This window comes from Lissotriton vulgaris, chromosome 7, assembly GCF_964263255.1.
Source record: "Lissotriton vulgaris chromosome 7, aLisVul1.2, whole genome shotgun sequence".
In the NCBI taxonomy this organism is placed as follows: Eukaryota; Metazoa; Chordata; class Amphibia; order Caudata; family Salamandridae; genus Lissotriton; species Lissotriton vulgaris.
The window spans coordinates 699720223-699736959 of NC_141695.1; the positions used below are offsets into that span (position 1 = coordinate 699720223).

Below are 16737 nucleotides of genomic sequence, written 5' to 3' on the forward strand. Positions count from 1 at the left end.
AGCAGCTCCTGCCTCTGTCAGCCACAAGTATCCCTGGCAGCCAAACAGTAATGCACCTACTGGAGATTATGTTATCCTGTATAACCATAGTCCCCAATACCAGACTTAACTTTCCGCAGGAGGCCATCCCCATCTATCCTTCACACATACTTTGTGAGGGAGGTGCATCTCCATAACATGACAAGCTAGGGTTATTGGCCCTCTCACCAACAAGATCTCGACATCAGCCATCTAGAACGTCTAGCTATTCAGCCAGCCCTGAAAAGTGTTCTTTCAGAACTTTCAAGACAGGCAAGGTAGTCTTGGTAAGAACAGATGGCAAGACCACCATGTACTATCTACAGAAACAAGGCAGCACACATTCCCTGCAACTTTCAGCACTTGCACAGCGGATTTTTATTGGGCGATTCCCCATTGGGTACACCTCCTAGTAGAGTGCCTCCCAGGGGTGGACAAAATCTTTGCAGACCTACTGAGCAGGTTGCATCAAAAATTCCAAAGTGGAAACATTGCCCTTAAGTCTTTTTGTCGTATTTCTGTCAGTTGGGTGTCCCAGTGATAGAACTATTCACTACTTGTAAAAACATAAAATTCCTCCCACCCTGGGCAATGCTCAATGGAGGAACTGGACAGGGTTCTTTGCCTACGATTTTCCTCCCCCCTCCCCCCCTCCCCCCTCACTTCTGTACGTAACCGGGAAGCTTCAGCAAACCTCTCTCACATCCTATGGCTCCCAACTTGTGCCAGGCATCAGAAACCGGTCCCAGGATGCTTGCTTCCGGTCCAGGGAGGACCTGGCTTGGCAGTTCGGTCTGGACTGTTCCCATGAGGCACAGGGTCAAGACTGATTTACATATGGCTGGATCTAAACTAGGGGGACATAGTGAGCAAAATAACGATGGATTTAACACAGATCTCTTGACTTGGGGTGAATGTATGATTTTTCAGCATTCCGTCCATCATTTGTTTGCGTAGACCGCATGGTTTCAACACTGCTAGAGATGTCTTATCATTCCCCACTAGAAACGCCTGAACAGCAAGATTTTCTCACACAGAACCAAGGCACAGTCGGACACCTATACACCAGGCAGCTCAACCTACCAATCTAGCTACTGACGTTTTAGACTTTGGTTTCCTCCATTTACCTCTGAAATGCATGGACATCCTAAAGTAAGCCTACAGGACCAGTATGCAGGCCAACTTTTCCAGCAAGAGGAAAAGTGTGATTGCTATTTCATCTTAAAACACCTAGACCCCCTTAAACCTGTGGTCCACGACATGATATGCTAGCTCCTTCATTTACAAAAAAATCAGGACTGTTCTACACTTCTATACACCTGCACATAGCTATCATTGCTGCATATTTGCTGAACAGACAAACCTCTTTTCAGAATTCCTGTAATGAAGGCTTTCATGGAGAACCTTGAAAGGGTAATCTAACCGAGGGTTCCAGAGGCCCCAGTCTGGAACATTATTATTGCCCTTACCAGGCTTATGAGACCTCCTTTTGAACCATTACGTTCTTGCCCCCTACAGTCTCCTCCTATTACAATTCGCCAAACCAGGCTCTGGAGCCAAAAAGGGCACTTGACGTTAAACGTTCCATAATGTACTTCATTGACCAAACCACATGCTTTCGCAAATCTCAACAGCTCTTGGCTTTTGCTAAACTTTGTAATGGTCATCTTGTATTAAAGGCAGGTATAGCTAGTTGGATAGTAAAATGCATCCAGATCTGCTATCTTAAAGCGAAAAGACCCATACCTGCCCCTCACAGGCCACATTCAGTGCATAAGGTCACAATAATGACTTTCCTGGGAAATATCCCTGTAGCTGACACTTGGAAAGCTGCTACATGGTTAACTTCACACACTTTTACTAAGGATTACTAGGAGGAAATTCTAGCACGTCAACAAGCTAGAGGTGGCCAAACAATCTAAGGACTTTGGTTCAGACTTCTGCACCATCCAATGGCTGACCACCGCTTATGGTAACACTGCTTTACAGTTTCTGCAGAGCATGTATATCTACAACCACAGCAAACTGCTGCAAATCAAATATTAGCTACCCTGTAAGCACCTGTTCATAGCTTGTAGTGCTGCAGATTCACATGCACCCAGCTACCACCCCAGAAACAAGTGATTGCTGCAGATATTCTCAACTTTAACAATGTATTACCTGTATACTCTACAAGTGTGGTCACCAATCTGTCCTACTTACCACTCCATACCTACTCACTGTACGGAAATCGATCTAATAATATAACGCATGAACCGTGCTAAGGGATGAGTCCTGTAGTACCCTGTGACACATGACTTCTTCAAGCAAAATCAAGTTGCAAACCTCGAAGCCAACACTAGGTGGCAGGAGTACACAGAACAGGCATATCTACAGCAGTGCACGTTGCGAACAGATTCATATCAGGTTAAATAACATAATACTTCCTCAACCTGCCAGTGTGATGCATTTTCTTTTTTTTCTTTCCTTTTTGGCCCACGGCAAAAAGAACTTAAGATTTATTGTTGCATGATATTAACAGTTTGCCTGAGCATCTTTTTGTTTGTTTATTTCAGAATATTAGGATAATGGCAAAGTATTACACACGAATTACAATGAAGAGGTTGGCACAAATGCTGGATCTCTCTGTTGATGTAAGTGTCAATTTATGTACTCCTTTATTATGAAGAGTAGGAAAGAGGTAAGCATGTGGCCCTTTTAATTAATGTAGGTCTTGGGGAGCCCAGTGAAGTTTGAAAATGCTAGAAATACTATATTGCATACGAGATGTCACCTTCGAAAAGGCATTGTTTTTTGTTTAACTTTTTTTAGCCATGCCAGTAAGGAAACAAATTTGAACTTAATTTCACAGTCTTTGAAAGATCTTAAAATAGTAATATTCTTCTTCTGCCTCTGGATACTTTTGGTTCATGTGGAAATCTCACCGTGGCAACATTGTTGAGATCCTTAAATACATCGGGACCCAGTGATCACCTAATTTTGTAACATTCCAGAAGCTGAGCCCAGAAGAAATTAAATGTGGTAACATGCTACTGCTTGATGGGGATGATAGTGGAGGTGTAGAGGAAGAGTTTAACCTTTTTCTTTTAATTCTCAAAGAGGAAGATGCAATTAAGAGCACACAGCACAAACCTTTGAAATTATTAGGAGTAGAATTGGTGCATTTTAAACTCAAAACGATGGCAATAATACCAAAAGTCATTGCCATTAGTTATGTGGATCGGTGTGCAGCAATAATGGGAGTGGTGGAAGAGTTGTTATTCGACTGGTGTATATGGGTAACTACCAGTGACACTAAGCAGTGTAGTTGTTTCAGCAAAATAAGTAGCACAAATGCTCCCCATCTTCAGAACTAGGATATACTATCCCACATGCAGAAAAATACTGAGTACCCCAAATAGGTAGGGGTTAATGTGATTGATTTGTGTAAAGGCAACCTCTACTGATGTGCTGACTACAATCTCATTTCAACATATATTGATTATTGTGCCATATGTTTTCTTGATTTTGATCATCAGCAGGGGTGAGAGAAGGGGAAGGGGAGATCCAGATCCTCGGAAGGGTTTGAGTTTCCTAAGTAAGCTGGGTTGGAAGTTAGCTCCTTTGGTGAGGGAACTGATGTGCTTCTGCATTTTCTCAGGTTTTGTCTAGAATGATACCCAGAGATGAAGGCGAGTCCACGAGGTGCAGTCTGCATTCACGAGCAGTCCACTGATTCAACCATTGTTCCATGACTAGGGATTGGTTGTAGAGTGAGATCAGTATCGATTCCGTTTTTACAACATTAAGCTTCAGGTGATTGCGTGTCAGCCAGCTTTGTGTTTCCAGCAGGACTGAGTTGAGAGACTGAATTTCTTCAGGGGAGGTGATCTTCAGGTATAGTTGAGTATCGTCCGCATACATATGATAGCGAATGCTGGATGTTTTTAGAATTTGTCAGAGGCTCCATGAACGGGTTAAAGAGCGTGGTGGACAATGCTGAACCTTGTGGAACCCCCAAGGTGACTGGTGCACGTTGGGAGAGGGATTGGTCCACCTTGAAACTTTGGGATCTGTTCTGAAGGAACGAAGAGAACCAGCTTCATACTGGCCCAGACAGCCCCACCCTGTGCTCACAGGAGGTCAATTAGGTGATCATGTTTGACTGTGTCAAATGCTGACGATAGGTCCAGAAGGATCAGTATGCACGACTCATTGTGATCCAGCATTCTAAGCGCATCATCCACGATGTGCGTTAGCGCCGACTCTGTGCTATGACCTGGGCGGAAATCAGATTGGCATTGGTCCAGGTGTTGGAAATGGTCGATGTGATGACAAAGTTGGGCGAGCACACATTTCTCCAAGAGTTTTGCCAAGGTGGGGATGTTAGTGATTAGGCAAAAGTTAAGAAGGTCCATGGGATCCGCATTTGGTTTCTTTAGGATCGGGCTAACCTGACCTGATGTAAGGCAATCTGGAATAGCACCTTGCATAAGAGAAGCATTGGTGATCGTCGTCCAGAGTGTCAGTAAGGCTGATCTCATGTCCAGGAACAGGTTTGATGTCAGAGGGTTGTTGTAGTGATGGAAAGGTTTCAAGGTAAACAACATTTTGCGAATAGTGGGTTCATCCACGGTTTGGAACAGACTCCAAGAGCCATTGTTTTTTGGGCCGAAGGGCTTTATAGGTTTAGTGATATTCGACTCAGAGGAGCATAGGGTGACCAGCGGACCACTCGAGAGGTGATCACGGGCCGAGCATAGTTCAAACTCTATCTTGGTAGTCTTTTCCCTGAAGAAAACAGCAAATTCTTCATAGTTCGGCAGTGTCCCTTGACACGGGGCCGAGAGGATAGGATGATTATTGGATTGTGACTTGAGTTCGAACAGCTTTTTGGACTGTTTTTTGCTTGATCTAGTTGAGTTCTAAAGTAGGTGGCCTTCAAGCATCTGATGCGTTAATTGTATATGACTCGCAAGGTTCTCAGGTGATAAAGATGTTCAAAGGAGGGATAAGATCGCCACTTCCTTTCTGTAAGTCTTACATTAATTTTTTCGGCATTAAGATTGAACCATGGTTTGGAGAGTTTAGCACACACTCTTTTAAGCTGAAGTGGCGCCACTGAGTCAAGTACATTAAGCATTGTGTGATTATAATGGGCAGTCAGGTCATGGACATCAGACATGTTCATAGAGGAGCAAAGATGTTATCACAGAGCTCTGTCAGGTCTTGCGAGTGGATGTTCCATAAAACTCTTCAACTATAGCTTGAACAAAATACTTTGACTAGGGGCACAATGTCAGGGCTGCCATGTGTCATTGTGAGTGTGGTCTTTGCAGACGTATGAACAAATGTGTGCGTATGAATGGGATATATGTTTATCAGTGACTGAGAACCTGCATTGTATGTACTTGTGTCACAGGACCTAGCTTTTACCATATGTGGCACTATTACATGTATAACACAAACATGCAATTTTTTTAATTGGGAGAAATTTAAAGTACAGAAAAATGGTCTGCAAAAAGGTTAAACATGTAACATTTTTCTGCACCTACATTTTCCCACTTAAAATAATAGCTTTATTTTTCAGTTATAAATATGGAACCGTGTCTAACAGTCTCTGAGAGCATTGCCTACTGTGTGTAAAGGTGACACTTTGAAATGGGTGAAAATTAAACTGAAGAGTTAATTTTGTTTATATAGATTCCATAAAACTCATCATATACATGATCCCCCATTTCGAAGTGTAATGTTTACAGGCAGCAGTTATCTTGCTCCCAGTGTCCTGTAAACACAGTGCCATATTTATAACAGAAAAATACAGCCATTTCTTTAAATGGGAGGAATCTAAAGTGAAGAACTATTCTTCATAAAACATTAAGATGTAGTAATTTTCTCAATTGAAGGTGGAGAAAAACGTAATTTTCATAGAAATTTCTCATTGCTTTAAATTTCTCCCATTAAAAAAGTAATTGTATTTTTCAGTTAGAAATATGGCATAGTCCCCTCTGGCCACTGGGAGCAAGAGTCCTGCTGTTTGTAATTGCAACACTTTGAAATGGGAGAAGATTAAAATGAAGAGTTAACTTAATCATTTCATTTGGATTCTTTATTCAATGATTAAAAATCACCATAAAAGTACAAACATTCAATATACATTGAGTTCATTTCTTTTAAAAACAAACCATCAAATTAACATGTAACCTGATGTAAGTGCAACAGCAAAGTCCCAGTGAAATGAATAAAACATTATGATCCATTAAAAACAATCAGAGTTCTCACAGTTCTCACAATCCCCCCCCCACCCCCCCCCCCACCCCCCGTTGCTCTTAGTCGGACAGCTACTTTAATAAAATTAATAATGCAGCACAATGTAAGGGGGTCCGACGCCTGTTGTAAAAAAAAATCAAAGCCTCTTTAGCACATTTTATATTTGATTTTTTCAAAATGTCTACCAAGAATCTACGCCCAGGGTTCAGAATAAAATGGACATATCAGTACAAAATGAAGGGAATCCTGCGGAGACCTATTGTCGCAGCCGCAGGTTCCCTTCTGCTCAATAGTAAGTGAATACCCTAATGGTGATCACAATAAATATGGTAAATAATTGAGCCTAAAACGGGTCATTAAAAACCTTTCCTGTGCATTGTGTACCAAATATAGGTAAGGTTCCATTCCTTCAGTAGTCTTTACAAGGTTATATGCGCACACCATGATTTTAGCCCTTTCTTGTTCTATTCTCTGTGCGGCTTTGTGTGCAAAAAACGCTTTTTTAACAATTGTCTTATGCTGGGGGATGATCGCTGTTGGATCGATAAAAAGTTTCCCTAGGCCCAGAGTTACCAGTACAGATTTTACATAACTGAGCCACGGGATTCGCGACCATTTTTTTCTGCCCAAGCAGTCCTTCAATATTTCCCTGCTTAGGCTCGCCTCTGGGTTTATCCAGATTTTAAGCCAGGCTAAAATTGGCCTAACCTTTATCGAATCTTCAAGGTAGGGGATCCCTAACTCCCTGTGTGCTATTGCGGCTGATAAGCTGTGTGGGGCTTTCAGGACGGATCGTGGATGTTTATTCTCCTCCCGCTGAAGTTGGCAAATGTTTGCAAAGCCCCACACCTCTGCCCCATAAGTAACTTTAGAGCAACATATTGAGTTGTATAGGATCATCACCTGTGCGGGGCACCACCTCCCCAGCCTTCGGCCATAACCAGCTATTGCCCCATTGGCGGCATTCATTTTACGGCAACGATCCTCTATCAGGGCGTTAAATTTTAATAACCCATCAAACAGTAAGCCTAAATATGAGAATGACTTAACCTTCTCTATCTTATGACTCCCTATTGTGAAGGTACATTTGTTGGAGGGTTTTTTACCAGCAGATAAAACATAAGATTTGCCCAAATTAACAGAAAGGTCTAATGAGCCCATAAAGGAAACAAAACCATCAATTAAAATCTGTAAACTTTTTGGTGTGCGCCCGAGGAGGACCCCGTCATCTGCGTAAAGTAACACAGGAACATGACGCGACCCTACTCGTGGACAGTCGGATCCCAACTGTAAGAGGTGCTGTTCAAGATTATTAATATAAAGGGAGAATAAGAAAGGCGCCAGGATGCAGCCTTGACGGACCCCACTTTTACATTGGAAGGAGTCAGTGCATCCACCCTCAATGTTATACCTGACTTGCGCTGAGGTATTACTATGCAATTCCCTTAATATGTTAATGAGGCCAACCTCTATCCCCATACTGGTCATCATGTTCCAGAGCTTGCCTCTGTTAACATGATCAAAGGCGGCTGCCAGATCCATGAACCCCATATAAAGGGATTCATCACTGGCCATAGTGTATTTGGCTGCTATCATGTAGAGGTTCAAGCATTGGTCGCTCGTAGAACGACCCATCCTAAAACCATACTGTGCGTCTGAGATGATATTATTTGCTTCTGTCCACTTAGACAACCGGTTTAATATCCCCCTTCCCAGCATTTTGGCGGATACATCAATCAGGGAAATGGGGCGATAGCATTGTGGGTCGTCCCTATTACCCTTTTTGAAAATAGGGACGATGGTGACAGTAGACCAGGAGGGCGGTAAGCCACAGCGGATTGCAGTATTAATGACTCGTCATTATAGGGGCCCATAATTCCACTGAACTAAGGAACAGATCAGGCGGGATTCCGTGCGGGCCAGGTGCTTTATTTTTAGATAGCCCCTCGATCCCGACCTTGATTTCCTTTAGGGAAAAAACTACAAGCTGACCTTTGTCTGTATTCCCTTTTTCATACTGTGTGTCTATTTCATGATTATATAGACCCCTATAGTGAGTAATCCACATGACCGGCGTGATGTTTGTTCCTAATTTAGGGGCCATGTCATCCTGGAATGTGGGTCTATTGATTATTTTCCAAAATTCAGTCATGTCCCTCTTTTCCCCCGCTTCTCTAAGGTCCGCCCAACCTTCTGCTTGTTATGCCTTTTTCCTCCTGCTCAACTCACTTTTGTATTTTTTCCTGCAGGACGCAACCCGAGTGACGTCCCTAGGCTTTACTTTGATACTGTCTTTGAGCTCCCTCAGGGCTTTAGAGCAGTCTCGGTCGAACCATCGCGGCTGGCTACCAGTCTCTTTTGGCGGGGCGCTAGTCTTTAACATCCCATCTACCAAATGCGCAATGTGTTCAAATGCTATGAGTAGCTGCTGCCCTTCAATTGTCTCATCTAAACACGCCTCAATGGCTTTTTTCCCCTTCTCCATAAGTGATTCATAAAACCTTTCCCTATCTGTCTTAGACCACCTTAGGCGTCTGCCCTGGTCAGTAACCCTCTCGGATACCGCTACAAGCTTTTCCCGGATTGGGGCGGGGTGGTATAATATGTCTAACATCAAAGGGTTATGATCGCTAAACGGGTTCCATTCTATGCCAACCCTAGAGATTCTGTTTATAAAGGCCCTTGAGGCGATAATGTAGTCAATATACGATGAGCATCCTCTACCCTTGAAGGTAGGCGGCACGGTCTCGTCCTTTGACATATGCACCATATCCAGGGTGTGAACCAAATCCTGGTTCAATAGAAATTTTGTTAAGGCATCGCCTTCTGCAGTGTGCTCAAAGTGGGCTCCATTGTCCTCTGGTCATCGCAACCATGTCACATCTATTGGGAGAAGGGCTGGGCAGAGGTGACCGTTAAAATCCCCCACGATTAGTCTGTTTAGGGCGTAAGTTTTGGCTTTGCAGGTAGGGACTTTGCGCAGTCTATGCTCCAGTTCCTGTATCAGTACATTACATACCCCACCAGCCACGTTATTATACACATTTAGTATTGTCAAGTTAAGTCCTTTACCCTTGAGCCGCACCTCTTGGATATCATGAGAATTACAATTTGTAGTTGACCATGTACCAGAGAGATTCAGGTCCACATATACTGATAGCCCACCCATAGCCCTGCCTGATCTAGATTTCCTTGCTGGAAAAGAGAAACATTTATACCCTTGTAAATGTAATGAGTGGTTATCAACTGCCCAAGTTTCCTGTATGCAGATTATGGGGAATTTGTGTATGTACTGGTGGCATTCTTTGTTATTAATTTTGGCAGCCAAACCAGCGATGTTCCAAGACACAATTCTAACTGCCTCATTGGCCACCTTACCCCTTATGTCTCCCCTGCCTGGGACTTGTGTGTCTATGGTCACACAAACAGGCACAGATTTTTGGGGACAAGTATGCTTTGGGGGGGAAACATACACGTTACAAGTTGTGGTTGACTTAACAGTTGTGCAGGGGCCCTTTTCAGCGACATCATTATCTTCTATATCTCCTAAACAGAGTCAGTCGACACCCTCCATGCCCGCTAATGCTGCAAAGTGGTTAAAAGTGGGCCAGTGGTAATCACCTTGATCGTGCGAAAAAGGTCTAAGATAATCATCCTGCCTCTGGGTGGGGAGCCCAAAGCCAAGATTCCGGGGGCAGAGTGAGGGGGTTGCATGGTTTTTCTGCTGATGGTGAGAGATGGGTCTAAAATAACCATCCTGCCTCTGAGTAGAATTGCCAAAACCCAGGTTCTGGTGGCAGAGTGAGGGGGTTACATAATTGTTCTGTTGATAACCCAAAGGCCTCAGGTTGGGTATCGGGGCGACTATTCCTCTTGGGTAGAAGTAAGTTAGATCACGTATAGTGATAGCGTTACCTACATTTTGTGGGAACCCATTTACAATGTACCTAACAACTCTATCATCTTGGAAATTTATGATGACAATGTCACCCGATAAATCCTTGGTTCTTTTCCCCCAACCAGGCTAGAGGTCTAACATTAAGTATTGCCCCATTTATTTGCGGTGGAAGTGGGCAATTCTGCCTCAGCCAGTGTATAACTTTATTTTTTAGCCCACGTTGGTCTTCTCCACATCCATCCACTAGTGCTGGCACCCCGGTCAGGACTGCAACATATGGCGCCGCTTCCGGGGGCAGCTCAACTCTGAGCTTCTTAACTGGGAATGTCTTAACGGGTTTTTCTTGATCAATGGGTTTGGGGGCATTTCTGGCCGGATGTGTTAGCAGGCCATTTCCTGATTTATCTGAGATTACTCCATCCTGTATCTTCTTGGCGTTATTTTTACCATTTATCGCTGCAGTGTTAATGGGTAATATTTTGTGGGGTTTTGGTTTAGGCAAGGTCCTGGTTTTTATACCATTCTGAGCAGTGGTATTTAAAGGTGGTGCGGAGGGATGGTGCTCTAATTCAGGTTTGGAAGGATCTTTAATTGCCCCTTTGATTTCCCCTAACTCCCGTTCTAGCTTCTCAATTTGACTGGTTAATCCCTTCAATCTCTCAACTAATGGCAGCGTGAACGATCTTAATAATTGCTCTATACTGCCCAATAAATTTGTGCTAGATGGGTCATTTAACGGGGTGGGTGTTGAATTGACCATCAGGATTGGTGTAGGTGCATTGGGGGAAGGTTTGTCGGAGGGCCCCCCATTTTTACCAATAGCCTTGTTTTTATATAGAGAATCCTCCCTCTTTTTCCTTCTTTTGGGTGGTGGACCTTGGGCTCTGTGGATTTTTGGTGCTCCCTTTACTATGTTACTTAAGTCCACTCGCGTTGGCAAAGTGTCGGGCGGGGCTTCTGCGTCTGGAATCAAACTACAATTCAAAGATGAATCATTTATAATCAAATCATTGACTACAACTAGTGGGGGAGTATTTTCTTGCAAAAGTAGTGGGATACTGATATTTAGGGATGCCTCACTATCCTCAATTACAGGGGAAATACTATGGATTGGGGAAATCGTTAGCTTTGGGGAACCTATGGATGATCTCTTGTTTTTAAAGCTTTCGATAGAGCGGTGTCTCTCCGCCCGTCGCTCAGACAGAGCGAGTTCCTTGTCTGTTCCAGTGTTAACCCTGAATAAGAAATCATCCAGCGTACGCTGGTTAACTCCTCCTATTGATGGGTACCTGTCTTTTATGGGAGACAACGTCATAGATTGCTGGTAAAACCAATTCTAAACAAACACAAACAACTAAAATAATTAAAACATTGTGGTCCAACTGCGCAAGCTACAACTTAATAAACAATGTAGCTGAATAATTATAGATTCCGCAGCTTTCTACATATGAGGAACAATCTACTTTACCACAGATCAGTCAATGAAAGGGAGGGGGCCCAGCCCAGTCTCTTACGGTCTCTGAGGGCCTCAGAGGGCCCGCCCTTTGCCCGGGCTATGCCCGGCGCCGCCTCGCGCGCTCCCGCGAGGCGGGAAATGAGGCTCTGATTTTAATGCCTCCTGGCGCTGAGCGGCCGGATGCGACTTCCGGCCGCTGGGGCTGATGGTCAGTGTAGTTCCTAGTCCCCTCGCGCTCTCCCCCGCTCTGCGGCTGCACTCGCGATGTCAGGGGTGCGGCAGCGGGGGGAGAGCGGGAATAGCAGGGCAGAAGGGCTGCGGAAGACAAAGGCAGCAAACAACAAAGAAGGGTCCACACAGCAAGTGAGTCATTAAAGTCATTTTTCATTTTCATTTTTACACATTTAAAAGCATTCAGAAACATAAGTTCTTTCTCACACACCTATATTCATTTGACAAAGTATTTTTTTAAAGAGTTAAATTCCTCGGTGCAACAGTTCTCCTCGGTGCCCCAACCTGGGTCATACATCAAACTGGGCACTGCTCATTATCAAGCTCTGCTATCTGCAGCCTGATGATGATAATTTAAAATAAACACAGCCTTCACTTAACTTTAAAAGGAAAATGTGACCCTGTGTTTATTTAAAAATACATTCTTGGGGAGAGAATGTGGCCTAACGGCTAGGGTGGTCGACCTCAGGGCCAGGGAACCAGGTTCGAGTCTCGACATTCTGTGATTCTGGGCAAATCACTTAATCTCCCCGTGCCTAACAAAAATGAATGTGTCTGTCTGTAATATAACTAGTGCTCATGTAAAGTGCTTGGATACTTCGGGGCTAGTTTGCACTATATAAAACTCCGCCTGAAAAAAAGGATGGGAGCTGCTTCAAAGGAGTCTGAGTTACTGGCATCTCTCGCTCGACTGGTTGGAGAGAAATGATGACCTTTTGTATATGCTAGAATAACACCATAGAATAAGTTGTCTGGGTCTTCACAGGTATGCGGGAATAGTCTAGTGTTTGCAAACTCAATGAAGACTCTTACAATGCAGAACTAGGCTTTCAAGTATGTAACTTTGTCTTCTCTCTCTTTTTATTTTCCTTTCCAGGAATCCGAAGAGTTCCTGTCAAACTTGGTAGTGAGTAAAACCATCTATGCGAAAGTAGACCGGATGGCGGGAATTATCAACTTTCAGAGGCCTAAGGACCCAAATGACATTCTAAATGACTGGTCTCAAAAGCTAAATTCATTGATGGCATTAGTCACCAAAACTACACATCTCATTGCCAAGGAGGAAATGATACATAATCTGCAATGAGGGGGGACTGTAATGCTTTTATAAAGGCATTTAAAATTGCGGTTGTTGAAAAGACTGCATTTTTCAGTGTATATTGCTTTTTCATACTTAAAAAATAAAAATACTAGAAAATGTGTATTGAAACTATATTGAACGTGGTTAAACTGTTTGTTTATATTAACGTCATTGTTAAATTTGTTTTGTTCTATTGAGGAGATCACGGCAACAGAAATATAACTATTTTTGCTTATATGTCCAGAATTAATACTTTGACATACCTGAAATGTTGTTCTATTGTTGTCCACCTCCCATGTTTATTTTCCTGCTTGTCCTTTCCCCTCCAGGCTGGGAAAGTGTTATATGTAATATTTAGGAAGTGTTTCACAATCTTATGCATCAGCGAACAGAACCCAATGGTTCTTGTATTACGTGGCCGAATTAGAAATTTGACAGCAACTCCTTGTACATGTGGTTGTCATTTTTTTAAATGATGGTAATGCTCTAATCTGAGAGCTACCTAATAAAAAAAAGTTAGTGGTTCATCTTAATTTCCTGGTTTTCTAATGATTCAAAATGACCCAGCTTTTGTCACCTTGGAAAGAATCTGTAGTTAGTGCAGGTTTGTTTTGAGGATATTTTTACTCCTGAATGTACTGGATAACATGCCGAAAGTCAGACCCCCCCAAAGATATTGCGAAATCGTCCCTCTTGTAAATGCAGCTTTGTTTTTCTTATAAAAGTCGCCGCAAATGTAAAATTAATTTTTATATCCTGGGTGGGGTGTTCTGCATTTCGCGCAAGCCTGCTTATAGTATACACTTGTGTTACTCAGTCTGCTGCTTCGCAGTCTTTACAGATGAACATATGTGCCCTTTCTGCCATAATGTGGCTATGTATAGAACAGTTATTGCAACCTTAAAAAAAAAATAGTTCCTCATAGTAATAGCCATAGCGGTGTGACCAGAAAGTAAGGAATACTTTTCTTCTGCAGAATGGACATTAAAATGCTTATGTTTTTGTGCTGGCTGCGGGAGTGTATTATTGTGTACTTGCAGTGGTTGCATTAGTTGCAGCCTTGACTGGGGACTATTTATTTCGCTCAACACTGAAACATTACTGGCTGGCACTCATAAATAATGATTTAATGCAGTCTAGTGTGTCATGCTTGTCTAGTTTCCTTGGGTCCCCCTAACTGTGAGGACGTAAACCTGGTTTGTTTGGTATTTAGATGCCCATCTTCTTCCCTGCTACTCTGGTGCATATCTTTGGTTTTAAATTAATTTGTGTAATAAAAAGAAACACAGTTCCTATAAATTCTCTCAAGATGGTGAAATTCGTCCACTTCCTCCGCTAGAGCAAGTGCTAACTCTGCAAGAACTCTGTATTTTCTAGTTTAGAAGTTTTCTGATGTTGAGAGCGTATGCTTATACTTTTCATTGCACGTAAATATTAGTTTAGTAAGTTAAAGATTTTTAAAAAAAATGAATTTGGGCCCGTAGTAGTGGCGCATAAGGTGGGCAATAGAGGCATAGTAGAACTAGGAATATTTCTTCATCACTCCATCCCACCGTCACCTTATCCCCAACCAAGGCACTTCTGCCCCTTCCACCCGACAACCACCTGCCCCTCCTATGATGATAGACCTCAGTTTGCAATGGGGAAACAGGAGAAGTGGTCTGCATTTGCCAGACTCCTCCAGACCCGAGTGTTGCAGCCTGGGCCCTCCTAGAAGTGCGGGTCACAGACGTATAATGTAGCTCTTCTGCAGCACCACTTCATCACAAGTCTGGATCACAAGTGTACTTTTCCTCAAAGAGCCTGCAACAGTCTCTCGTCTGTCTTCCAATCACCTGGTGGGGCTGCTTCCCTCTCCCAGAGCAACCCGGAAACCACCACTTGTCCAAGGGTCATGGACTCTGACTAATGTGCCTTGTCTGATTCGACAGGCCACGGAGGTATGGGAGCGAGTGGTGACTAGAGTCTTGAAGAAGCCGCCCTTCGCCAGGGACCTCATTAACCTCTTCGGCGCTCATGACGAGCCCAGCTCGTCATGAGTCACAGTGGAGCTGTGCTCATGACGAGCTGGGCTCGTCATAGTGGCCACGCTCCGCCCACACGCGATTGATTCCCCGCCTGTGCGGGCGAATTAATCAGTGGGCGGAGTCGTGACGAGCCCAGCTCGTCATGGGCACAGCCCCACTGCGACTCATGACGAGCTGGGCTCGTCACAAGCACCGCAGCGCGGCGCCTCCCCCTGCCCCTGCACCGTGGGGGAATTACCCCCGCAGCGAAGGGGCTAATTGGACGCTCCTGCCCTTTAGCTGTATTAGTGAGAATATGTCTGTGGTGCACTGGAGGAAGGGGGGTGGTGAGGGACTGGGTCACCTCAACCCGGGGGAGAGGATAGCAGACACTCTCAGACACTTTAAACATGCCTATTTCAAAGTGGAATACTCCGCTAAAACAGTTTCAATTGATTTATGGCTGAAATGAGTGCTGCAAAATTTCAATTTTTGTGCTTCAAAATTTGCAGATATATGCCGGAAAATCCTGGGGGGTCTGAAAAGTAGTAATGATTTGATGTTGCTTGTTGCACATTTTTTCTTTTCTTATGAAACGGGCAATCTGTGGAGAAGTGTGGCTCAATGGTTAGAGCGACAGACCCTGATGCAGAGGTCTAGCCCGGGACCAGGGTTCAATTCCCTGCCTCGGCGGGTCTTGGACTCAAAAATTCCACGGACCTGATAATTCTCGCCTCGGTGCCTATTCTAATCATAGAGTCCCACTCTGCAACTCTGGGCAATAGCTTGCTTAATCTCCACAACGGCCCCCACGACGCTAAGGATGCCTGACTTTCACCCTGGGGGTGCCCAGGAGTGGACGCCTCACAGGGAAAGCCAGGACGGGTTCCACAGCGGTATTCGTACAAGCGCCTTGAGACCCTTGCGGGTGAGTAGTGCGCTATACAAGTATCAATTTACATTTACAATCTAAGGCATGTCTGAATTGCTTATGTGGCCTATGGTCTGCAATTCTGGGAACGGAATCTTTACTGGATAATTGGCTCTAGTCTAGTGCAGCATCCAAATCTGTCTGAACCCAGTAAGGCTATAATGTAAATGTTCCGATAACAGAAAGGTAGAATGAATTCATGTGTGTGATTGTCATAAAAATACCTATAAACTACACACTTTTTACTTAAGGAAAGCGTGGACGTGCATTTGCCAAATTACTTAATGTGGCAGTAGTGAGTGAAAAAAATATATAATTGAGGTAGCTAATATTTTAGTATGCAGTATGTTTCTCCTGTATTGGAATTGTAATAATCATATACTTGAGTTATTCACTTTCATCTAATCAGGAATTTCCCAGAATAGTGGATCAGTCGTTAAGAATCACAAGCAAATATTGATGCCACACCTCTGAGAAACTGTAAAATATATTGCACAGCCTATACTTTGACCCAATGGTTATTCACTTCTGCATACAAACTCTTAATACATGAAGCAATATTTGTCATGTTTTTAAGAAAACTCAATTCAGCTCAAGATTCATGAACAAGGAAGGAGTGCAAACTGGTATACCCTCGTTAGAAGTTCAGTCTCTTGCAGAATGACATTCGATCATAACCTGATCATAAACTCGACAGGGCAAAGATTATAATTCCAATTAATTGTAAAACGTAAGACTTCCCAACTTGTAGGAAGTTAACCCACTTAAAGCTGTGTCTTTCTCCCAAATATAGTTTGGCATGGGTGATATCAAAAGCGTAAACGTTTCCAAATCTAGAGAGAGAATAGATTGTGACAGTCTTACTTA

At 43.5% G+C, this 16737-nt stretch overlaps 1 protein-coding gene across 2 annotated transcripts in view; it reads left to right on the plus strand.

The window, feature by feature from the left end:
- PSMD12 (proteasome 26S subunit, non-ATPase 12) overlaps window positions 1-13944 on the plus strand; it is a 274307-nt gene extending 260363 nt beyond the window's left edge. Inside the window, exons 10-11 of one of the 2 annotated variants that reach the window (XM_086930933.1) lie at window positions 2574-2651; window positions 12730-13944. In XM_086930933.1, the coding sequence (XP_086787059.1) occupies window positions 2574-2651; window positions 12730-12939 (288 nt within the window). In that variant the 3' untranslated portion in view covers window positions 12940-13944. Of the gene's footprint in view, window positions 1-2573; window positions 2652-12729 lie in introns of those variants that run through there. The other variant, XM_086930934.1, reaches the window with a different exon arrangement.
- The last annotated feature ends 2793 nt before the right edge of the window (window positions 13945-16737 follow it).